The following is a 25,717-nucleotide window of genomic DNA, read 5'->3' as shown; positions in this document are numbered from 1 at the left end:
AAAATAATTTCCTGCAATTGGTTACAATTTCCAACTTTTACAAGACAGGAAAATCAAGTTAGTACAATAACTGACCTTGTGTCTACTACCACAGGTAACAAAATAATTTTGTGTAAATTCACCTTGCTCAGCTGTTACGTTAAGTATACTTTCTACTGAATTAAATATTAATATTTGGGACTGAAGGATCCATCTGCTAAATTTAAAAGGAAAAAGGGAAAAGGAAAAGAACATATTTAAGATATACCTCTATAAAATATGGCCACGTACCTACTTCAGCATCACAAACATATTAACATGTAAAGAAAGGAATTCAAACTAATTACTTTTCAACATGTACTTTAAAATAAATTTCTAAAAGTTTTCTGTCATACAATTAACTTCTTATCTTCACTGAAGAGTTGTAACCCACCCTGGGACCTTAGGGTGAAGGTGATAAATAAAATTACTACTACTACTACTACTACTACTATGTATTAGATTCTGCTTCAGAAACAGATGCATTGCTTATAAATGGAAGAGAGGGGAAATACTGCCTTGAAAACTTCCCCATTTTATCTATGAAGTTCTAATGTTATAGATTGTACATTTGTACAATACTATTTGTGCAATACACAGTGCCGTAAGTCACAGTCCCATACATAGCTGGTCAATATTAAAAGTGTGGTTGTGATTTAAAAGCACGAAACCAAAAAATACCAAATAGTCAACAGAACAAACATTTTGATACTTTCTTTACAAAATTAGGCAAATAGGATTCTTGGATTGTCCTCTTAGCAATAACTGCATGTGTCAAAGCAAGCAGAAAACAGTTGCAGATATTTGTTTTTTAAAGGACTAGAACAACTTTAAGACAGACTCAGTAGGACTATATAATCTCTTAATAGATTATGCAACAGAAGGACAATTAAGACTGCAGCTATTCCTCCTTTTCCTTCACATAGAGAGCAATTCCTTTTGACAGACTCTATAACTCTTTAACAGAGAATGTTTTGATTATCACATCAACTTTTTTTCAATGTTGTTTCTGGATTTACTCAGTGGGAAAATGTGGTCAACTAGGGAAATTCTATGCCCCATGAGATTTTGGTTAAGCTGGAACATAAATCTCCTGTCTTATGTTGTTTGTTTCCCATGACAAAGCTAGGGTTTTGGAAATAATGAGACTTAGCCATTTCTTTCAAAAGGGGAAATTCACAGGGAGTTCACCATGAAATTGATTTAGCAGCATGGGATTCGAAACGATAGTAGTTCTTGGTTTATTGCACACATTTTTCATTTAGGCACAATTCAGTAAATAGTTAGCACTACTGAAAACAAATGGGATATAAGTGTAAGTAACTGTGTGCTTATAAATTTACAGTCTACCCTACATTTGATTGAAAATGTGTTCACTAAATTTGATGTACATTTAGGATTAAGGCTTACAGGCGAATCTTCTATTTGTTTTTTTAGAAGTATGCTCCACAGAAGTCAACAGGACATATATTTTTTTCAGAGAAGGAGGTATTAACAAACCTTTTATTCACTTCATAATCCCTGAACTCATGAATTCCTCCACATTTTCATGTCACCAGGAGGCTTCCAATAAAGATTTATGTGACATTTAGCCATCTATTATGAAGCCAAGGTGCAAGTGATGGTAATTACACATGCATCACGGAGTGCTGCTACAAAGATTGCATGGGAAATTATACAGCATGCTAGCTATCTCAAGAATTTTGTTGTGATTGGATACATCTCATTTCCCTAACATGTTTAGTGTTGTTGACTTTTTACGTGTAATTTATCTAGTTCCAGGTCCAAGTATTTTCAAAGCTTACCAACAAACTTGGCATACATATAGTAGTCTTCTTATAATTTCATTCAGATCATATAATTTGTGACAGTGATCTAAGGAATTCTATTTATTTTGAAATTACATGTAACTCATTCTTTTGTATAAAGTTGCAAGCAGAAATTGTCATACTTTTGTGGGTTCAACAAAAAGTGTTTCATTCCCAAGTATCTATTGGCAAGATCTGCAATAAAGAGATTTGCCACAGTGAGAATGCAAGTCAAATTAAAAAAAAAAATCCCGTAACATATTGTAACCCACCTTGAGAATGTGGGATGTGATACTCAACTAGACCCATCAAAATTAATAAAACTAACATAGTCATGTTCATTAATTTCAGTGGATCTTCTCTGAGTAAAACCAATTGACAACCTTGTTTAGCACTTTATAAATACTCCAAAAATGTAAAACAAAAAATCTGCTCCATGTATTTTTTATAGTTATAGGTAATCCATGGTCATGATATATGGAAATCCTCTCACCTAGGTTGCAGAACTTACACTAAGATTTATCTGTGAATTGTTATTTATAACCTGCCCTTCATCTATACATATACAAGAATGGGATACAGCTTATAAAAATACACAATAGAATCATAGAATTGAAAGGGACCCTGGGGATTATCTAGTCCAACCCCCTGCAATGCAGGAATATGCAGCTGTCCCATACGGGGATCGAACCTGTATCCTTGGTGTTATCAGCACCATGCTCTAACCAAATGAGGTATCACACTATAATAAAACCATAAAATTCATTTTAACCAATAGCAGCAGCTGAAAACACAGGAGAGGCTAACCCAAATGCCAATTAACTAACCACTGAGAATGCCTGGGCAAAGCAAGTATGGCTTAACTTGATTAAAGTATCAACATCACCCACAGTTTTGAGGCGGGGACAGTCCACAAGTAGGGTGCCAGTGTAGAGAAAGATTTCTCTTGTGACACCACAAAGCACAGCTCACCCAGTGGTGGATCATGGAGAAGAAACTCATTCAACAAACTTAAGGCACAGGCAGGATGATAGAGGGAATCCTTCGGATATTTGAGTCCCATGACATTGTGTCATGTTCTTTTACACTGTAGCCTGCATTCAACAAATATCCCTCATCTGTTAAGGTCATCTGGTGACCTAAACAGGCCATATGGATATCAGGGCACTGCATTACTCAAAGAGTCAGTGATTACAGAACAGAAGGTACTTCAAGCCATATCAGATAATTACAGTACACCTAGCAATTGCTACCTAACAGTGGCATCATACACATACCGCCACTGTGCAATGGGATGGAGAGCATATATCATATAATCCAAAAAAAGGTTTATAAACAGAGCAAGTTCTCATTCAGCTATAAATTCTGCTTCTTCTGCAGTCAAGTCCCTCACCCACACTGTAAAAAGGACAAATCCTCACCTCATTTAATCAGGGCAAATTCTGGGGCAGCAGTCAAGGCTAGACAAAGCTCAGAATTTAACATATAGATAATTCTGTCATCTGAGGGCAGTCAGGTTTTGTCATGTTATTTGGTTGTTTGGGCAGATAAGGCTTAGCATTTTGTTCCATTTGATTTAGCAAAAGACTGACAGAATAGTCTTTTGGTGTAATCAAGAGAGGACTAAGTATCAGCGGTGACAGCTATGGGTCAGGGATGTAAAACCGCATCTTGATTTATATTGCAGGGTTTAAATCTTAAATGGTGGGGAAGATTTCTCTAACAATGACAGCACTACATTATGATTCTACACGCAAGGGCATGGGGCCATTTCTGGAAGTGTTATTCAATCAGCATCTCCAAGCAGGCAGCTGTCAAAAAGTGGCAGCCTCAAATCAAAGAGGATGAAGTTTAAAAACAGGACTGGAACATGCTCAAATTTCATCCTGATGCCATCACAGGTTCCCTTTATTTAACGGTATTTAACTTTATCTGCAGTACCACAGTAGAATAGCCAGCAGCAGAAGTCAAGAAGTTAGAACTGTCCCACCCACCCCGCAAATAACGTTCTTGCTAAACACTAAAGTGATTGAGTTGGCTAGTTTTGTCACGTGAAATTCCTTTTCAAAAACGAGTCTTCATTTTAAAAATAACAATAATCAAAGGGCTCACAGTTATTATTGCCTTCTTAGCTGATTTGGCTGCTTTGCTTTTTTTGCTCTCATACTTTAGATGGAAAAAAATAACTTCCAAAGCCAGAAAGATTCCATATTGATTAGGTTCATTCCAGAAGGATAGGATTATGAAGTGTTAAAAGGCAACTGTATGAAATCCCCCACAAACACACAAGCAACTGAATCTTAATTTACACAGGTGCATTTTGAAGCCATAAATACCCTGGATCATCTTTGCAAAGCCGCAGAAATTCAGGTAACTAATCAAATTCAGAGAAAGAAAATTGAAAATAGTTCCAAGCTGCGACATAAGTTGATAAGTACGTGAAACAATTTGGTACATTGTTAGTGTGAATGGTGTCAGCAAAAGTAACTTGAGCAATCCTGTTCCAATCCACAAATCAAGTCAAATGGTAGACAGAAAAATGTGTTAACAGTCCATGCTAAAAGGGAAAGATCTCTGGCTTGCCAAAGGCTCTAATCAACCCCAGCTCCTCCTTATGAACTTGCCAAGTCCTAAGACCTGATAAAATTCCACTCAAGATTTAATTTTAATTAAGAAAGCCTCCTCTTTCAACAAAACACCAGACACCACTGTTTCTCAAAGCTGAAGCCAGCAACTGTGGCTTCTCTGTGTCTAGAATTTAGGATTATTAAATTAATTTCTAATGTCACTGAAAGTCGGGGATAAAAATAACAGTTCCTCTATCCAAATTGAAGATTTAAAAATGTATCCTCTCCTTTCTTTTAGATAGCTGGGCGAAATTGTTGCAAATTCCAATCTGCAATAAGCATTTGCCCCTGGGGAAGCACAAAGAAAGAAACAAAAATCTCATTATTTACCTTGCACACCTAGCACAGATGTTCAATGTGACCTTGGCTTGTGGTTCAGCTGTATGTGTACTTCGGGTTTGGTTAAATTTGCTCCCACAAGAAATGACACTGGTTACCCCTTCCATTCTTAAATCATCAAGATCCTCTGCAAATTCAAAAAAGAAGCAAGTATATCACTAAGTAAATATTTGCAACAACGTATTTGTTTTAGGAACATATAAATTGCAGCTTCAGCTGTGAATCTTACTGGGTGACCTTGGGCCAGACACTTTCTCTCTGTATCAAAAACCTCACAGGGTTGTTGCAAGGATAAAACGGAGGAGTAACTATGCACACTGCCTTGAGCTCTTTCCAGGGAAGGTGAGAGGAAAAGGTAATAAAATAAAAATAAATTTTAAATTCCCATTCACCATTAGTTTGTCAGCCTGTTGTGAAAGACAATTATTTAACGTGAGGCAAGGACCAGGTTGGTAGGGAATCTTCAAAACCACAAGCATGGAATGCCACCCACCCACCCACCAGTCAAAGCCAGGGTTTGCAATAATGCAGATATATGTGGGTGAAGGAAATAACGCAATGTATGGACAATAATGAAAATATGTATGTGCGGGTTGTCACAAAGGCACTCAACTCCTAGATGCATACATTCTGGTAGATGATTCTTAGGAGTACAGGGCATCTGAAGGGCTCTCTGCCAGGTTAAAGGTTGCAGATTCTCCAAGTATTCTTCTGTCTTCCCCTCCTTTGTATTTATATTCCCGTCCAGGCAACATTCCAGAGGACAGGTGCCAGTAGAAGGCAAGGCCAGAAGCAAAAGTGGATGGAACAGCAAATGCTAATTTACCCATACATCCTTCTCTATTCTTCACCAAGGCAAGCAAGAAGCTTTAACAGAGTTAAAAGGATACATTCAAGACAAGCAATAACACTTAAGGAGGCTGCAAAGCAGGGCAGGGGCGAGGTGTGGCCAGGGGACAGCCCAGGTAGAGAAGCCAAGTCTCCATTTGGTTGCTGGGGGGCTGAGGTTCCCTATCCCTGATCAAGCACACCCTAACAAAGCATTATAGGAGGAAAAGGTACACACTCAGAAGGGTATGCAGATCTGTGCGATATTATTTTTAGAGGCATCATTTTGGGGGTTGGCAAAAAGCATGCCTGTTTTCTAAATTATACTGGTTTCTGAAAAACCAGCCAAAGTTCACAGGAGATTGTTTGTCGTATGTTTCTTCAATAAAACTCCACTGTAAACACATTTGTGTTTGCTTTGTGTGTAGGAGGGAAAGGGGGAATCTTCAACTACCATATTTTAAGAAATTGTTGCCGATAAACAAACGCTGAATTCATTACCGCTGGCATATTGTTGAGGTAGCCGATTTTTTTTCAGACACATGGCTATATAGTGCAGCTGTTTATATAGCGTTAAATCAAATTTTGACCTAGCCTTGAATGCCTTGCTCATATTTCTTTATGTCTTCATAGTTTACTCAACTAGTTTCTTGTTGAGTCAACTTTTGCTAGTTTGCCAGAAGTCTGCTGATGCATGCCATTTCCACTCTAAAAATAGTAAGGTAGGGCAAATCATGAAATTAATCAAACAGTAACCATCTGTAAGATCAACAGTAATTTATACTGAACAGTACTAAGGATTGTTTTAAATGATTTCATGCTATTAAATTAGGAGTTATATAGAGGTGCACTTTATAAATCTTAAACTGTAATATTTTAAGGTAGTCTAAGCCTAGGAGCCAAAGGATTACCCTAGGTAAGTTCAATAACTGAAATATGCATACAGGGATTTTGGGGGGGGGGGTGAGGGCATAACTGAACAGTAGATTCCTATGCCTCATCACAAACGGCTTTTGAAAATGTTTCCAATTTTGAAAGTGGTTTGTTATATTACATGGGGTGATTGTGCCCAAGAAAGGTAAGTTAATAACCTCCTTGGGCACACAGAATTACTTGTGCGGTTTTCTAGATCTCAGCCACCATGTTGCTGGTGGTTTTAAATATCACAGAACCTTTCCGAAGGACCAAATTGAAAATAAGAAAATGCCTCTATGAAGAAAATAGAAATGGATATACAGTGGAATCTCGGTTGGCGAACGCTTCGGAAGCCAAACAATTCGGAACCCAAATGCCAACAACCCGGAAGTGAATGCTTTTCTTTTTCACCACCCCCCCACCATGGGGGGGGGGGAACTTTTTGGAAGCCGAATGGTCTTCCGGAATGGATAAAGTTCAAAAACCGAGGTTCCACTATACAACACCCAAACATCTTAATATTTTTCAGTACGAAGGTTTAAAATCTTTGAGAATGCTAGTGATAAGAAGAAACTGCTTCTATGAACATTTACTGATAATCAGTGAGTCTAAACAAGCATGGTAAAGTCACAGAACACATCTAGCTGAGCTTTTCATACAGGTTAATATTAATTCAAGAAGGCAATAAAGTGCATCTTGCATCCTAAGAACCATTACATCTGTGTATGTTTTGGTCTAGCCAATGGCCTGCTTTGCACTAAGCCAGATTCCTCAGTCTTTTCCTACTGTTGTAAAAAAACACCGGCTTAGTATGTCATCCAAACCCAGACTCGTGGTTAAACTTTCTCAATGATAACCACAAGCAGTAACTAGGAACAAACTTTGGTTGCAGCTCATGGTTAGCCTGTAGGGAAGTTAACCACGAGTCTGGATTCACAGAACATACTAAACCAAACTTGGACTTAGCTCAACACATTGCAGAAACAAATAGGACCAGGGAGGAGCAAAGTCATGGTTTGGCTTATCATGACATACAAACAAGGCCAGTGAATTTATTCTGTCTCTTCATTTTTTAAAGCAAAAGCTAACTTGGCTAATTTACAAGCTTACGTCAAGGTTATCCTAGCAAATTCAAAGGATGAATAAACCATTTATGTATTGGAAAGATGCACAGATTTGCTTCATGACTGTGAGGGGCAAATGTCAAGGAAATGAGCCAAGAACACAGGTGCAGATATTTCCATGTAGTTAGTAAGACTTAATTTATGAATTAGGATGAGCTCTGTTTATTTTTGGATCTGCCTGCTTTGAACTCACTAAATAAAATGTTAAACTTAAAAGGAATAAGGACAAGAATATTAAAATGAAACTTTATAATTATCAGCATGTAGTAGCATCAAGGAAACAGATACTTAAAGGGAGCTTATTTGTCCATTTTTACAGAACTAACAATAACATTAACAGCTGCAATTCTACTGTGATTAATAACTATATAAACATATACAGCCCCACATGACAAAATCATGATTTAAACTATTTCTGTTCACACGGACAAGCTGGTTTTACAAAGTAAATTTGAATCTGAATATTTAATTGCATTGTATATTTATTCTTTGTTTTTGCAATGCACTTTTGCATTTTTGAATATACTTTTTGTTATGATGCACTCCAATTTTTGAGTAAAGTTAAATAAAGTTAATAAACTGGAAAATTATATAAAAGAAAAGAAAAAAAGAAAAGAAAAGAAATTGCATTGAAAGATACACATTCTGGTTATTCTTCCAAGGCTTGGAAGTGTTTTTTGTTTGTTTGTTTTTTGTTTAATAACCCAACACAGCTTTTTGTTCAATGAGCTATATCTTATATTTTTTGCATAGAACTAATTTTTAGTAAGATACTTTTCACACATTTAAGTTTGGTTAAGATTACTGGATCTATAAAGAAAACACATTAGTGCCCTCAAGTGGCAACAACCTAATGCTGGAAATAATGCTTCTATAACAAAATGTTAGCCTATAATAGTATTAAGACATTTGATTCAGTATAAAATATTTCAAAATAAGAATAGTGAACAACAGCCAACAGAAATAAACAAGGATGCACATTTACCTGGGAGTAACTCACACTGAACCAGCTTACTTTGCTGTAGACATGTATAGGATTGCTGCCTATTTCCCCAGGACATTTAAGGAACAAAAGTTGCTACTGAGCTTAACATTTCTAAAGGAGACAGTGTCTTTACATGTTGACATATAGGTCACTTGGTATAAAGAAAAGACAAATATTGCAAGGTATGAACAACCTATAACCATCAAAATTATTTAATCCTCATTCTCTGAAAAATATTACAATAGAAGACACCTTCTGAAAAGCTGATAAATTCCAGTAATTATTCTGAAAGCATAACCATAGGGGAGACTAAAGTCACCACCAGTGGACTCACTAGAGACAAGCACAGCTGTTGCATTTCTTTAGAGAAACTATAATGTTTCTTTGTCACTCGGGGCACCATTTTAGTATTATTGTGATGTTTCCATTCAGCCTTCCATGCATTGTTGAAAACCAAGAGAAAGGGGCACAATAGTGGACTTAGATGTCATGGGAGAAAATACCTTTTTAGCCCATGCTACAGAAGACAGTAACAGTAACTTCTGTGGGGTGGCTTACTCCCCAGAATACGAATAATTAAAAACAAAAGCTGGGTTAATTTGTGATATTTTTGTAGTTCCTCCCACAGCCATTGCTCCTTCTACCCACTAATCTGGGGAACAGTATGCTCAGAGTGAGAGAACCCACACCTAATTCACTGTAGAATGACCTGCTGAACTCAAGTTCCCTGTTTGCTGGACAGAGACAGCGACCAGGTCAGCTACTGGAAGCCCTTTGCCTGCCTCAGCAGACTATGAGCAGGAGGTGTATGGGAAACCATAGGCAACTGTATTAGAACAGTGGTTGGAGGCACAGGTCCCCACCCTGACTCTTAGCAGGAGGCTCCCTGGAGGAGGAGGAGAAGGGGGAGAAAGAATTATCACAGAGCTGTCAGATCAGGAGGACCTGGGAGATCGTCTCCTGGATCTCTGAAGATGAGCAGGTGCACACCTAGGGAAAGAACCTGGGAGATTCACCTTCTAAAACCGTAGCCCTGAACATTGAGCAAAGGAGAAACTGCAAGACAGTGCCACAGTGAAAGGAACCACTGTGGTCAAACATGCCTCATTCCTGTGCACAATTGCACTGGCAAACTGGAGAGTCCCCCTGGGCAAGCCATAGAAAAAGCCAGACCTAACTATCAGAAGAGGAGGAAAACCACCAAAGCAACATTTCTCTCTGACCTGTGTCAATTCCACTGGCCTGATCAGGGAACAATAATTGTTTTTAAAATGCCTCCTAGTTTAAGGATCAAGGAATTTGGGATCAGCAGAGTAATCCCTCATGATTCCAAAGGGTTGTGAGAGAAGCTGAACAACAAAAGGAGTTTGGGGGCTAAATGTGGCCGCATCTGCTGAGAGACAAAATGGCAGTCCCATCCACTTTTGTGCAGCTGTGGAACCCGCCTGCTCCAGCCAAGTCTCAGCTGTGGCCCAAGGAAGCAGAGGTTGAACTCTGCAAATCCACCCCACAAAGGCTGCTCGCCAAACGCTTCCCACAAAATGACGGAAGCACTGAGTGAGACAAACGTCAGAAGCAAGGACAAGTAGACAGAGGAAAAGATAAGCTGAGGAGAACGGAGGAAATGACATTCCAAAATGTACACGCTCCCTAGTGCCACATGGGGTTGAAAAGTTGTTGAAACACACAGGCTAACTAAGCACCTAAGTGTCTTTGACTGCAGACAGGGTTGGACTGGGGGGCAGGATGACTCCTCCCCCTGGAGAAGAGGTGAAAGGTTTTATGAAAACTTCCTGTCAGGTCCAGTGAGAGAAGTCATCCCTGTGACCAACTGTATGCCATTGGCAACAGGCATGCAGCCAATGTGAATTATCTCAGTAAAACTTCACTTTAACAGAACTGGACTACTCGGAATTCAATCTAATTCAAGAATGCGAAGGGCATTTTAAATCCAATTTGTATTCTGGAAAATGGGCCCCATTTGTTTTCAGAGATTACTCCCAAATGCAGCCTTCATAAGCATTTTGAAACAGGGCTTACTTTAGAAATGTAAATATATCAAAACCAACTACAGCCAAAACTCCCATTAAGGTAACTGAAAACTCTGTTTCCAGCATTATTATAGAGTCTGCCTTACTAAAACAGTGATCCTCAAAGTGCTACACTGGCACAAGCCCCATTCATTTCTATAAAACTTCTGCTTCAGTTAGAATTTTCAGAAGTGACAGCAGATTGTCTGCTGTGATTTATAGCTGCCAGGTCTTAACCATTCACTGTGGAATTAGAGAAACATCTGTGCTGTGTTGAGCTTGGGGAAAATGAGGATATTTTCTGTTCTGTTCAGTGGAAATTTACTCTTTGTTGCCACACTCCAATGGAGAGGACAACATCTGGATTTTAAACCACCTGGGCAAAAACCATGTTACCTCTGGGCTCCATATTATGCACAGCACCTAGCATTGTTGGTACATGATAAATCAATGCGGTGATACTTGTGGAGCAATTAAGAGCATGCTTCTTGCGACAATAATAACATGAAAGCTGGCCTTACGTTCAGATGGGAATGGCAACACTAAAAGATAGGGCATGATAGAAGAGATGCAAGGAGTGGGTTAGTGGGTAGGAATAACAGGTAGCAAAATGCCCAGAATAGATAAGGTGATGATGGTTTGGCAAAGGATTTATGGGCAAAATGGGTTTTGATTAGGAATTTTAAGAGGCTTATTCCAGATAGATGGAACAGAAAGGCAGAAAACACATGTGAAAGTCAGAAATAAAGATGGCAAACAGCCGATGAGTATGAACAAAGAACAGAGAGCTTTTTGGTATAGGACTTGCTGCTGTCATTTGTGGAGGGGAGGGTGGGGGAGGGGAGGGTTATAGAGCCCACAGCTGTCCTCGGGGGGGGGGCAGTGGGATCAGGTTGCGATAGCTGCTGCTTCTCTGGTCAGATACTGTTCTATCTCCAGCTTCCCCTTTTGGAGATGAAGGTGTGGGACAAGTAATGTATTACTTACCTGACAGACATAACTAGAAATTACAGTGGTACGGGTTACATACGCTTCAGGTTACATACTCCGCTAACCCAGAAATAACGCTTCAGGTTAAGAACTTTGCTTCAGGATAAGAACAGAAATCGTGCTCTGGCAGCGCAGCGGCAGCGGGAGGTCCCATTAGCTAAAGTGGTGCTTCAGGTTAAGAACAGTTTCAGGTTAAGAAAGGGACCTCCGGAACGAATTAAGTACGTAACTAGAGATACCACTGTGTTAAGAGTTACACACAGTGCCATTCTGACTTGCGGTTGGCAGTATTCCTGTGCTTTTAACAAGTGCCTATAGCAGAAATCCAGAAGGGGAAACCTTTTCATTAGATTTGGAATTTTATTCTGTTTGGAGCTAGGTGCACCCCCCCTCTCCTCTGCCGCCTTTTATGTAGTGATGGAAATAGTCTGATCCTAGGTACATAACAAGTCAGCTTATAGTAATTCATGAATAGTAATAATAAGCAGAGTCTTGTTACCTTTAACTATATTTTGCTACTCAGGGCTAAAAATACAGATTTTCAGTAGTGAATGCCAGTTCTAATAATCTAATTTAAATACTGAGTTTGCTAGTTCAACATTCATATTCATGTGAACTCCTGAATATCTGATTATGTTGCAGCTTTACAACTCCCTCTTCCCTTGGGCCACTTGCACTTGAATATAAAAGGCTTTTTTTCTAATTAGGCTTATCCATGGATTTTGTACCAGAATAAGCCAAGTTGCTAATGTGTGGCAAAATCCTATACAATTTCACTTAGAAGTACCATAAGTCCTTCTGTTCTGAGATCAATGGGATTTACTTCTAGAGATAAATGCTCGCAGGACCACAACCTTACAGCACAACTCTGTACACATTTGCCAAAGTAAAGCCCAGTGTGTTCAAGAAGCTTACCTTTTTTAAAAAAATTGTATGTAGGATAACAGCCTTAATCTCTTTCTATGTATCCTTTCTACACAAGAGTCCAGAATACTTATTAAGTTGGAGGAACTGGACATGGAGGAATCAATGAAGTGATCAATCTCTCAAAAGGGCAGTGATTCTGATTACAGCTTACTTGGTTAACCATAAAATTGTATTCTGTATCAACACAAACCATTCATTCATTCATTCATGCATTCATTTAATCCTGTCATTTCTTCAGTAACTTCAGTTTAGTTCTCTCTTCACCCACTCCTACCCCCCCCCACCTTAGAGCAACCTTTGTGAGGTAAGGATAGGCTGAGAGAGACTGACTAACCCAACGTCACCCAGTGGGTCTAAATGGCTGAATGATAATTTGAATTCAGGTCTCCCATATTCTTGTCTAACACTCTAACCACTGTGGCACACTGGCTCCAACAACAGTATATGAGAAGGGGGAAAGGCCTTAAAAAAAGACTTCAGTTTGTGGTCTAAACTAGCAGCTTCCACATTACACAGAAAAAAGGACTTAACAGATGTCTCACATTAAATCTGGCATGAATGTGCCACAAATACAGCAATTACTAAAACTCATTATAATTTGCTAATTAAAACCATGGCATAAATAACATTGAATATATCTTCTGAACGTATTTAAAATGCACACTTCCAACAACTAAACTAAAATAAAAGAGGGGGTAGTGAGAAACCCAAACTATTGTTTTAAAGGAATATTACCAATACTTTAAAAAAAGAACAGCATTAAAGAAATGGGAAGGTACCATAGCTCAGTGACAAAGCACGTGTGTTTGCATGCAGATGGACCAGATTCAATTGTTTTCCAGATAAAAAGGATAAGGTAGGAGGTGATGCAACAGACATCTACCCAGACCTTGGAAAGTTGCTGGAAATCAGAGCAGATTGGCAGTCTTCAACGTTTTCATGTTCAGAACCCACTTTTAATTCAAACATGCATTTGGGGACCTATTTCTTAATTCTTTACCACATATTTGCATGGTGCTAGTGCTCCTGTTGTGATCCACCTTGGATCAGGCTACGACTCGCTAGTGGTCTCAACTACTGGAGCAGATAATACTGGGATAGAAGAACAATATGTCTTAGTATAATGCAATTTCCTGTGCTTCTAAGAGATTCGTCAGCTATGGCTACATACGTTGTTCACTAACTTGTATAATCTAATGTTATTAAAAAATTGTGCGAGACAGTCCAGTTAAACTGTATAAATGAAACCACAGGGGGAGGAATGCACATTAATTTAACCAAATACATATTGTTATAATATTGCCTTTAGGAAGACTAACAGAGCACCATATTCTTTTAGCAGCAGCCAAAGCTAGGCAAGCAGCTGACAGCTTGGAAACAAATCATTCAAACGAGTAAGGGAAGGGCTAAAATTAGTGCGACATTGTAGGAAAATGGGTGACTTGCTAATGATGGAAGGCAACACAGTTAGTAATGACAGAGGTGAAAGAAGGAAAATAAAGTCCAGCTCTGGATTCTTTTTTGGGTTACTTTGCTTAAGTCTATCCTTTCGGCCCATATATTTATTTGAATTAGCCCCAACATCTAAAAAACGAATGTTATGACATCATCTAAAGAGCCTGAGGGCAATAATTTCCTGTCTTGTTTTCACTTTGGGATTTTTCCAAGAACACAAAGCATGTAGTCATGTCCCCATGTGTGATACAGCCTTATAAAGAAAGTCAGCTTTCAGTGACACTGGATTTTGCACAATAGGTATCAATCATTATACTACAGGAGGGACAGAGTAAATGCAGCAATGACAAAACCACAATTGAACTCGCTCCGTGAGTGAATTAAGCTTTTAAATTACCCAGCAGTTCCATAGCATCATCTTCATTGTCAATATCTTCTTCTGTTACTGATGGAGCTGTGCTTTGTACAGAATCAAACGAATCCTGGGAGAGCATGGCAGCGAGTAGCTTCTTATGTTGCTGCTGCTGATGTTTCAATCCTTTAGTCTTTGGTTCCATCTTTAAACTAGAAGAAAAAGGATTGCCTCTTTGATTTGTCAGTCTCTCCATGAGAGCACCTAGGGTGTCCATTGACATCTCGGAAGAATTCATAATTTATCTTACTCAAACTATTTACAACGGCCAACGTAAGATAATACATATGAAGGAGCTGACTTGCAGGCAGGCTGCTATGACCACATAGCTGGGAACCACAAGCATAATTTCAATCCATACTTTCATATTTATTCCATGATTTTGTATTTAATTAATAAATAATATGATTGAACATTCTATAGCTTTTGAAATGTGTTTGTGGCAAGGAGGGTTACTGGTTTGTTTCTGTTCTTGTTTTTTAATGTATTTTGTGTTGTCATTTTGTATTTTTATGTTGTGAACTGGCCAGTAATCTTCAGATAAAGGTGGTATACAAATTTAATAAATAATATAATTATAATACCAGTAATCCAGAATGTAGACAATATCAATGTGAGAACTGTGTGGATTTTAGTCTGGTCTTCCCCAACTTAGTGCCCTCCAAACGTTGAGACTCCAAATCCTATCAGCTCCAGCTAGTATGGTCGATGGTCAAAGATGATGGGAGACATCAGTCTGGGAAAGGCTACTACTTAGTTGGATCTGAGATGAGTCAGACTTTTACTTTTCTTGTTGGGGAGAGACCATAAAGTTCTTCTCTAGTTTCCTAACCAGCATGCCCTCCAAGTCTTACATGGCAGTAAACTCGGATCACTTTTTTGGGGGGTGGCCTTTTGGGGTGGGGGGGTAGAGTTGGTAAACACAGGTTACCATAAACATAGCTAGAACAGGTTGATCTGCTAAGCATTTTTAAAAAACCTGCTTTTAAATGACTCTAACTACAAGTTCTGTCTGATTACCGGTAATTCCTCAAATGAGAAGCCTGCATATATACTGTGTGTGTTTTATAGCGCTGCAAACAATGGAACGGAAAGACAGAATCCATATGAACCCTTCCACTCATGGAAAGACTCCTTCTGGTCATATGTGTGAAAGGAAATGTTTGGATCTAACAGAGGAAGTTTTTAATGGATCAGTAGTTTACTTTTTTGTCCCAAGTGTTTACTTTTGGGACAAAATAACTCCAATACACATAAAGGTAAAGGGACTCCTGACAGTTAGGTCCAGTCACGGACGACTCTGGGGTTGCGGCGCTCATCTTGCTTTACTGGCTGAGGGAGCCGGCATACAGCCTCCAGGTCATGTGGCCAGCATGACTAAGCCGCTTCTGGCGAACCAGAGTAGCACACGGAAACACTGTTTACCTTCCCGCCGGGGCGGTACCTATTTATCTACTTGCACTTCGTGCTTTTGAACTGCTAGGTTGGCAGGAGCAGAGACCGAGCAACGGGAGCTCACCCCGTCGCGGGGATTCAAACCACCAACCTTCTGATCGGCAAGCATTAGGCTCTGTGGTTTAACCCACACAGCCACCCATGTCCCACATATAACACATAACATGTAACATACTCATAATGAGATGCAGCAAAAGTGTTCCATGTTGAAATCCACAGGTCCTGTGACAATTGTATCTATTCCACACAGCTACAATTTAAACCAGCCTTTCTCAACCTTCACTCCTAATAATAATAATAATAATAATAATAATAATTTATCTATATGCCACCCAACTGACTGGGTTGCCCCAGACACTCTGGACAGCTTCTCCAAATGTTCTTGAACTACAGCTCCCATCGTCCCCAACCCCTGGCCCCACTGGCTAGGAATGATAGGAGTTGTAGTCCAATAACATCTGGGGACTCAAGGTTGAGAAAGGCTGATTTAAACTGTTTCAGGAATGCAAACCCATGTTAGCAGATAAAACAGAAAAAGTAAAACACTGCTAGAAATAATAGCTTCAGTGTATTTCATTCTTGTATCATCAGACAACTCTTCTTGAAGAAACTATATAGTAAAATTTGTGGGCATATATTTATTTTGCCCTAAATATAGTCTTAGGTGGCCAGCTATTTAACTCCTCTTCCCCAGAACCCAATCTTTGCAGATAGCACTATGCTACTACCAAGTTTCAGCCACATTCAGACCATAGCAAATGAAAACTCATTGAGACAGAGAAGGTTCAGCACATCCAAATTGCTGTACACAGTATTCCTAAGGAGTTAATAAAATGAACATTCACATTTTTCATTACAGCTGTGTCTTCAACAGCCCTTCAGCTCCCACTCCTGACAAACCACCAAATTGCCTTTTAAGCTCCCAATAATGTACTGTTAAAATTGATGTAAAAACATTCTCCATCACACTTAACATTCAAAATGATCCGACAATGTTAATAAATTAGCACTTTATTAGTACTTGAAAGAAAGATTATTTGCAAGTAGTAGAGTTACTAAACTCAAGGCTAAATAATTAAGTTGAATTAAATAACCATCTAATCAGATGGTATTATATATTGAAATCATGTAAACACTGTAATTAATTAATACTTTAATAATTAATTGAATTGAATTAACTCCTGGAAACAGATCTGTTACTCTGAGATGACATGCATTTAATCAGTTGCTATACAAAGACACTTGTGCAAGTCTAAATAGGTACCTGATTTGAACTATTATGTAGAGTTGATAATATTGCTATCTTGGTTATTCTACAGAATTCCAAACAAAATACATAAAGTGAAATATTTCATTGACCTAATTTTAGTGCATGTGGCGAACTGCCTTACATAGAGCTCATTATAAAATGTAAGTTTTATTGACCCTCATGAAACCCGCCATTTCACACAGATGCTAGTCTAATTTACCTTATTTTTCGCTCCACAAGACACACTTTTTTCCTCCTAAAAAGTATGGGGAAATACCTGTGCATCTTATGGAGCGAATGCTGGTCCCTGGAGCTGAATTACCCAGAAGCCAAAAGAGGATCATGCTTTTTTATTTTACAAAGAGAAAAGGGGGTGTTGAAAGGACCCTGCTCAGCAGCTGATCAGCAAGAGATCGGGAGAGAGATAAGAGTCCCGGCTCCCTTTCAGCCCCACCCTCTTGCCCCGCCCTCCATTGTTGAATGTGCTGCAGAGGGAGGTTGTTTGTTTCCCCAGCAACATGTGACTGGCTGATTAGATTATCTGTCTGGAAACTGTAGAAAAGGCTCCCTTTCCTTTAGAAGCTGCAAAAATGTGAGTTGAACCCCATAAAAATGGGGCTTTTCCTCTTTGCTTTTCCCCCTTTGCAAAAGGAGCTTTGCTTTCCCCCCTTTGCAAAAAAAGCTGCAAAACTTAGCTGATCCTCAAAAAAACAGGGTTTTTCCCTTTGCAAAAAAAGCTGCAAAACTTTTAGCTGATCCTCAAAAAACCAGGGCTTTTCCCTTTGCAAAAAAAGCTGCAAAACTTTTAGCTGATCCTCAAAAAAACAGAGCTTTTAGAGGAGGAAAACCAGAAAAAAAAATTCTTGTTTACTCCTCTAAAAACGAGGTGCACCCTATGGTCCAGTGCACCCTATGGAGCGAAAAATACGGTATGTAGCTAGAGAGGCTAAACTCAGGTTGTTGTATTAAGATAACCAATAAGGGGACAATTTTAGATGTTCAGGTTTTCGATAAGAGCAGCAAAGTTTACCTTCCTCCAGGACTGCTGCTATCTTCGCTATCCCATTGTTCCATTTTGCTTCTTGGTATTGGAGGCTGCAGCATTTCGGCAGCCAATGGGTCTGCATCGTTCTCTTCACGGCCAACCCATTCTCCAACAACACGGGGGCGTAAAAGGGGAGCATTAAAGGCTGCTGTGTCCTAGATAGGGAAAATGATACTTTGGCTGCTTTTTTATTTTCATTCTCTCCCTGGAACGTTTATATAATGCTTAATGGCAATCGTCTCTTAATGATACACATCATGCTCAACAAATACAATGGAGGAAAAATAGTTTAAAACTAACTATAAAAAATCGCCAGTAGGCACTGAAGGTTCAACAGAAAGGGAGCCTTCTGATCTTAGCTGAAATATTAAATGCAAGCTTAGAATAATAGAGTTACACTGGAAGGATCAATAGGCTTCTTCTAATGCCCCTGGAAGAAATAAAAGACTGTCTATGACATTATATATATATATATATATATATATATATATATATATATATGCGCATCACTAGATATCTGCTTTCATACCGAAGCATTTTATGTTTATAGAACTGATTTTGTTTGAATATATTTAAAATGGAATTTCAAAATAATGTGCAAATGGTTTCCCACTAATGCAGTGTTCAAAACTCCCATTGTTCTGGGCACATTTTGTGATAGGGAATTTCATTAGCGTGAGCAGTTTCTGAGCTCTAGGCGCAGTACTGCACATAAGATTTCAGATTAAAATTGCAGAATGGAGGGAAAGGAGGACCTTTTTCTGCCTGCCCACTTCCAGCTACTCTCTGAAGATTGGAGAAGAGAGCTTCTTAAGAATATTAGAGGGGTGGGCAGGGGAAGGGCTAGGCCATGTGAAAAATAAACATAATATTTTAGCTGCAGTTCATTCATTTTCAGCTTTGTATTCTTGTTAATAAAAAAAGTGTGCCTAGACATTCCATTGTTGCGCCCATAACCTAGGTTTAAGGTGCTATTTAGCTCTTAGCTTTCATATCTCAATTTCTAACACTGCACTAATGGTATGCATGCCTTAACATATCTGTTCCAGACAGTTGTTATTTGTGTGCCTCCATTGCTTCAATGTAAAGACACTCAGAGGCACACACAGAAATTGTATCATTTAACGAGAAAGAGCCCTTACCTTATCAATCTCATCAGAAATGGCAATGCCTACAAATAAAAGAAGAACACAGTTGTAATGTATTTTAAAAGCAAATTAATAAACCAGGCCACTATTTTCTTGCATATCTCATGCCCTCTGTGTAAAACTAAAGAGCTTTATGGAGGATTTTTTTTTGGGGGGTGGGGTATTTTAAGAAGTTTCCGCGCATGCGCAGTCCGTCCGGTGTCGTGACGTCATGGCGGAGGCACACACACCCCCAGGGGTGGGGGCATCATGACATCACGACGCCAGACGGACTGCACATGCACGGAAATGCCACGCATGTCCAGTCCATCTGGGCCGGCGCTGCTGCTCCTGTGGTGACCGGGCAAGCCGCCGAGCAAGCGGCGGGTCGTGGGGCTGCCCCATCCGTCCGTAAAGCAGTACGAACAGGTGCCGGGCGGCTGGGCTCGGTTTGGGGAGGGGCTGCCGAGTGTCACCCCCCTCCCCTGGAACCCGGGGCGCCCCGCCCCCTACGCCCCATCCTTCCTACGCCACTGCATCATGCAAAAGTGTTTCCCCACCTTTTTTGCTGCTGTTTTATTTCAGGAAGATAATGGGCTGCAAGTTAATGAAAGCAAGACTCTCTGGAGCTCGCCTGAACTTTCTTCAAGTCGCCCCAGAGTGCAATGGCACACTGGCTGAAAACCAATGGTTTAACATTACATGTGAGAGCCTCAGGGCTTACATGCCCTCCCTTTGTTCGTCATGATCACAAGACTGAGGTTGGAAGCTTTTGCTTATGTTTTCTAACCTCATTTACTCATTATTTCTGAACCTGAACAATCTATCTAGTCTCAACTATGGTTTATGGAAACAAGCTTACAATCCTGTCTTGTTTCTCTAAACCAGGGGTGTCAACCTGGTCCCTACTGCCCACTAGTGGGTGTTTCAGGATTCTAGGTGGGCGGTAGGGGGTTCCACAGCACAAGCTGAATCCTCCTTCCATCGAGCACTGGTGGGCAGTAAGGAAATTTTACCATCAAGAAAGATGCATTAGTGAGCTGTAGGTATAAAAAGGTTGACTACCCCTGCTCTAAACCATGGTTAACCACTAGCCACAGTTCTCGGCTTGGACCAAAACAGCAACTGCAGTTAGTTGAAAATGGAAGCAAGTGCTTCTAATCTTCTCCACATGGTGCCACCAGAGGAGAGGGGAAGAGGGTGGGTATAAACTCAAGGTTTATCCAGGTACATTCTTGTAGTGCAAACCCCACAGCAGTTACCTCCCTTCCCTTCCCTTCATGTAAACTTCAGCTAGATAAAAAGTCCTTATGGGATCAAAATAACACAGTTGGATCCAGCCAAACATCTTTCCTCTAAACACTAAAAATGCATGTTGTTGTTGTTCAGTCGTTCAGTCGTGTCCAACTCTTTGTGACCCCATGGACCAGAGCATGCCAGGCACCCCTATCCTCCACTGCCTCCCGCAGTTTGGACAAACTCATGCCAGTCACTTCGATGCATGCATAGTATCAATATGGTATAAGTTTGTTAAACACACTGGACAAATGTTGGGTTCCTATTTTCTTAAAAGTTTTTCAAATCTGCCAATACGTTGACCATTTTCTTCAGTCTATATGACTTCCTTTTATTGACTTTTGTGTGGAAAAAAGCATAACGTACTGCAGAGTACAGTAATTACCATTTTATGAACACATCAATGTGTGTGTGGAAATACTAGCCATTAATGGATTTTTCCCCCACTCTGCATTTACAAAGTACATACATATCGAACAAAATACACTTTGCTTCCAGCAGATAATCTGTTTTTAATCCTGTAGAGATTAATTTAGGAATGAAAGTACATCCCGGCATCTCTAGTTGTGTGGGTGTTTGCAGGAACTAGAAAACAGAAGCAAGCTCCAAAGACTTAATTTAGCTCACTCTTCACTCAGACAGCTGCTCGCTACAGCTACAAAGAGAGATAAAACCACCCTACTCAATCTTGGTTTGGTACATCTACAAATATGATGTACCCACTGCATTTAAAACTTTGCATCCCCCCAAATACAATTACAGTATATTCACCACACTATCTAAACCGTCAGTAATGATGGTGAATAGCAACGGACCCAAGACATATCCATTTCCTCTTTTTCTAATACTAAAACCCTGAGTTTTTTTACGCATGTACAAGAGGGGTATCAGCAGGCTGAGCAAAGCCTCAAGGTTTGCAGAAATACAAAACATTATGGTGCAAAAATATCTGAGTGATATTTTTTTTTTTTAAACAGATCAGTTTAATGGCCATAAAATGCCTGATGGTCTGCATGCCAGCTGGTTTAACATGCTTGGTGATCATGAAATGCTGACTGTGTGATAGGAGAAAATTTATTTAAGGCATTTATATACCCCGCTTTTCACCATATGTCTCAAAGCAGCTTACAAAAACAAAACTCAAAACATAAGGAAATAAATTGTTAGGACAGCATTCATGGTACAAAGACCTGCTAAAACAAAACTGCTTTAACTTGATGTCTGAAACTTAGCAGGGACGCGGTGCCTGCCTTGAGTAATAATGCAAGGGAATTCCATAAAGTTGGGGCCATTACACCGAAGGCATATCTCTTCATTGAATCATGCTTCTGGTACACAGGGTCCAGAGAGCTCCTCCATCTGATCTCATGGAATGGAGTGTCCTAGTACAGGGCACATCTGAACAGGAGCACACTACACTAAAATGTTTTGTTGCAGGTCCTACTTGTGCCAATTATTATATTTATCCATTTCTAATTTGACAAATATAATAATTTATATATTTATCCCTTATATATTTCTAATTTGACTGGGAGGTGGGTGTCACTGTGGGTCAAACCACAGAGCCTAGGGCTTGTCGATCAGAAGGTCGGCAGTTCGAATCCCTGAGCCGGGGTGAGCTCCTGTTGCTTGGTCTCTGCTCCTGCCAACCTAGCAGTTCGAAAGCTCGTCAAAGTGCAAGTAGATAAATAGGTACCGCTCCGGCAGGAAGATAAATGGCGTTTCCGTGCGCTGATCTGCTTTGCCAGAAGCGGCTTAGTCATGCTGGCCACATGACCCGGAAGCTGTACACCGGCTCCCTCGGCCAATAAAGCAAGATGAGTAGGCAACCCAAGTCGCCCACGACTGGACCTAATGGTCAGGCGTCCCTTTACCTTTACCTAATTTGACATGGAATCAGGACTTACAACTTGTTTACTACTGTGTGGCACCCCTCCTGACAAAATGAAAATCTTGTTTCTTCATATCAATTGGATGCACGTGATGTCATCACTGAAAGGACCTCAAGTGGCAATTTTAGCTCTTGTGGATCTTGTGGATCATAAACCGAACCTCTGGAATTCAAGACTATTCAACAGAGAATAGTTCCCTATCTTTTTATAGGCTTATAAAAGCTTGTAGGTCAGATCCACATCATTGTCTGACCAAGAAAGTATAAATAACCACAGAAGCCTTTATTTCTTAGTCCTTGATCTTTTACTTGACTTCCAGGCAGCTATTTCTTTGAAATAAGTGCAGGAAGAGTGTGCTAACACAATTTTAATGTAACCCAGGTGATTTCTAATCACAGTAGTGGAAAAGAAGGCACTGTTGCCTTTACTGGTTAACTTTCAGATATTTCAATTAAACAAATTCTGTTGGTGTTTATTGCACTTTAAACAAGAAGTCTATGGCAATGCATTTTTCTGAATTGCCAGCAGATGGCCTTACTAAAGATCCCATGCTTTTAACAGCTGAATTAAATGCCTTTAACTGTTGAATTAAACATGTTGGTTTTGATACACCACAGCTGGTGTATCTTTCAGAGCGAGTTTAGCTTATGTGAGTAAAATGGAGCCATGTTCGTTCTGTACAGTACAGTTGCATTGACTTTAGAATTGCCAAATAACCAAATAACAGCAGCATTTACCCAGTTTCTAGAACAGGTCAGGTGGTCATGTCCTTGGAAAAACGTATCTGGACAATATAGTGCAATCTACCTTTAATGGAAATGCAGGGAGATATAGTGAAGCAGCTCTTTAAGAATGGAGCACAGTCTTCATTACCTCTACTGAGATATCTCAGTATCTCCACATTACTGAATAAAAGGAAACTGCTTTATAAGTAGAAACCCAAAGCAGTATTTGGCAAAAGGACAAATCCGGACACAGTTCACCTTCTAACAACTTAATTCTTCTTCCTAGTACAGTATTTGAAAGGAACAATAGTGACTCAAATCAATACAAATTTAGGAATTCATATATCACTATGGAATTTAGGGTTCATTGTGTATGCGCACGCATAAGCACATATATAAATGCCATCCATAAATAAATAAATAAATGTGTGCATAGCTGTCACTAGTTATGTCACTAGCTGTCACTAATATTATAAACTTTATGGTAATGACAGCTGCAAGGAGTACTAATGGGTATTACAGGAAGACACCGAAGAGCAGTAAAATGATATGGAAAATTATAATACCTGTACCTAAATATTGACATTGATCTTATGTTTGTTACATGACCTTTCTTTGCCAGGGTAATAGAACACCGGCATAGAGGCTGGGAGTGGGGTCTTAGAAAGATTTGGTCTTCATACCAATTCACACCCACCATCCATTTCCACCCCTCCAATGGACTATTCTGTCACCATATGTCTGCTGATATGTTGGAATATACTCCACAGCGGTGGCAAATATCCAAGATCCATTGGCACAGGCACTGGTTTGTGTCCTAGCCAGCGGGAATGGGGCAAAGGAATGAACAAAAAATAATAATAATAAGGTAAGCATGTTTTTTCATTCCAAATAAATGTGCTTAGGATCAGGGTGTCAATCTCAGGCAGCACTTCGATTTTGTTCATTATGTAATGGACAAAACAAATTGCATTATTTGATCAAAAATGGTATCACTTAGCAAACGCAACACAGATTAGGATTTTTTTAAAGCTTGCCTTAAAATGTAGGTATTGAAATTGTATATTAAAATGTCAGTCACAGAAATTTACACTGAAGGCATACACCTGTGAAATTGACAGAGCAATGAACATAAAGAAGGGAAATTCTAAAGAATCCGTTGGCTTACTATATTTCAATTACAGTGCACTATAGGGCCACTCAAGGGTAGGTAACCAACCATTCAGTAAGTCATATTAACTATTTCTGAAAAATATGCAAACATGGAAAACCGAATTACATTTTTCTGAGATATGTTCAGGAAGTGATTGCCAAGAATTCAGTTGGGTACTATAATAATAAAAATGTGCATTTTATTATCAAATGAAAAGGCATGTCATTGTTTCCTGAAACTGAAATACAAAGCTCTTAGTGCACTGCATTTTCTGGCATCTGTTCAGGTTTTCAATTTTTAAAAATGAATAAAAGCAAGCAATATAGCTTTGAACATTTTCAACTGTGCTTCAAATAGTGCATAAGCAACACTTATTCAAACTTAATCCTGCCCTATAGGCACCATAAACTATATTTTAAATGAGTTTTTGAAGATTTGGTTTGAAGAACCTGGGATCATAGGCAAATTGCCTTTAGTAGAGTTATTCCTAATCTGTGCTCTTGCAACTAAGACAAAGCCACGTGCCTTTTCAGCACATGGCTGACACGCACATAGCAAGCATCAGCATTAATCAACTTACTTCGAGAAAGATTCTCCAGGGCTTTACCCAGCTTCTTACTTTCTTGAAGAATATGGTTTAATTCATCAAAATCATGATGCTCTGATTTTGTCCTCCAGTCCCATTTGGGGTGTTCTGCTGATCTTGGCACTAAATTAAAATAAAGTATATTTTTCTTATTTCATATTAGAAAAATTGATGATAATGAGCAGGCATGGAAGACACAACTTTCCCAATGCTACCAAAGTCTTCCCCAAACTTGCTTCATCAGCATTTTAATTATCACGCAGCTTTATTTCTATCAAAACTGTCATCGCTTTTACCGGTTACCAATTGCCCTGGTAACAGCAGAATGTGATCATCTAGTGTCACTCTCAAGGGACTCACTCTCAGGAAACCAAGTCAATGTTAGTACAGGGAGGAGTAATGGCAGGCCTGTTGCCAGCGATGTGGCCATCACTGGCACTGTGCCAAGGACTTCTGCAATTCTTGCAGTGGCTGTGAGCGGTAGCTCCTTTCAAAAGATTTGGGACTTCTTAAATGACTCCAGTGGTGCAGAAAGGAAAAGCGTTTCTGCAGCTCCCTTCCCACCCCAGTGGTAGGGGAGAGGGAGAATCAGCCTTCATACTGTACAACATTTTAATGATATATTTTCCCCTCCTTCTGCAAAGTTCCCCATACATAAAAAAATAAAATCAGCCAGTAAGAATGACACCAGTTTCATTGTTATTACTATAGTAATTTCTTATGAGAGATAA

General features: G+C 39.4%; 1 protein-coding gene across 4 annotated transcripts in view; it reads right to left on the bottom strand.

The window, feature by feature from the left end:
- Positions 1 to 25,717, bottom strand: part of C7H8orf34 (chromosome 7 C8orf34 homolog) — an 87,584-nt gene that overhangs the window by 36,398 nt on the left and 25,469 nt on the right. For all 4 annotated transcript variants that reach the window (XM_033155350.1, XM_033155349.1, XM_033155353.1 and 1 more), the window contains exons 4-8: positions 24,981 to 25,109; positions 19,350 to 19,378; positions 18,193 to 18,362; positions 14,444 to 14,610; positions 4,784 to 4,919 (exon numbers count right to left, since the gene is read on the bottom strand). In XM_033155350.1, coding sequence (XP_033011241.1) covers positions 4,784 to 4,919; positions 14,444 to 14,610; positions 18,193 to 18,362; positions 19,350 to 19,378; positions 24,981 to 25,109 — 631 coding nt within the window. The remainder of the gene's footprint in view (positions 1 to 4,783; positions 4,920 to 14,443; positions 14,611 to 18,192; positions 18,363 to 19,349; positions 19,379 to 24,980; positions 25,110 to 25,717) is intronic.

The sequence above is a fragment of the Lacerta agilis genome, chromosome 7 (genome assembly GCF_009819535.1).
Source record: "Lacerta agilis isolate rLacAgi1 chromosome 7, rLacAgi1.pri, whole genome shotgun sequence".
Classification (NCBI taxonomy): Eukaryota; Metazoa; Chordata; class Lepidosauria; order Squamata; family Lacertidae; genus Lacerta; species Lacerta agilis.
The sequence above is the reverse complement of the archived record's forward strand: the minus strand, read 5'-3'. Positions and strand labels throughout refer to the sequence as shown.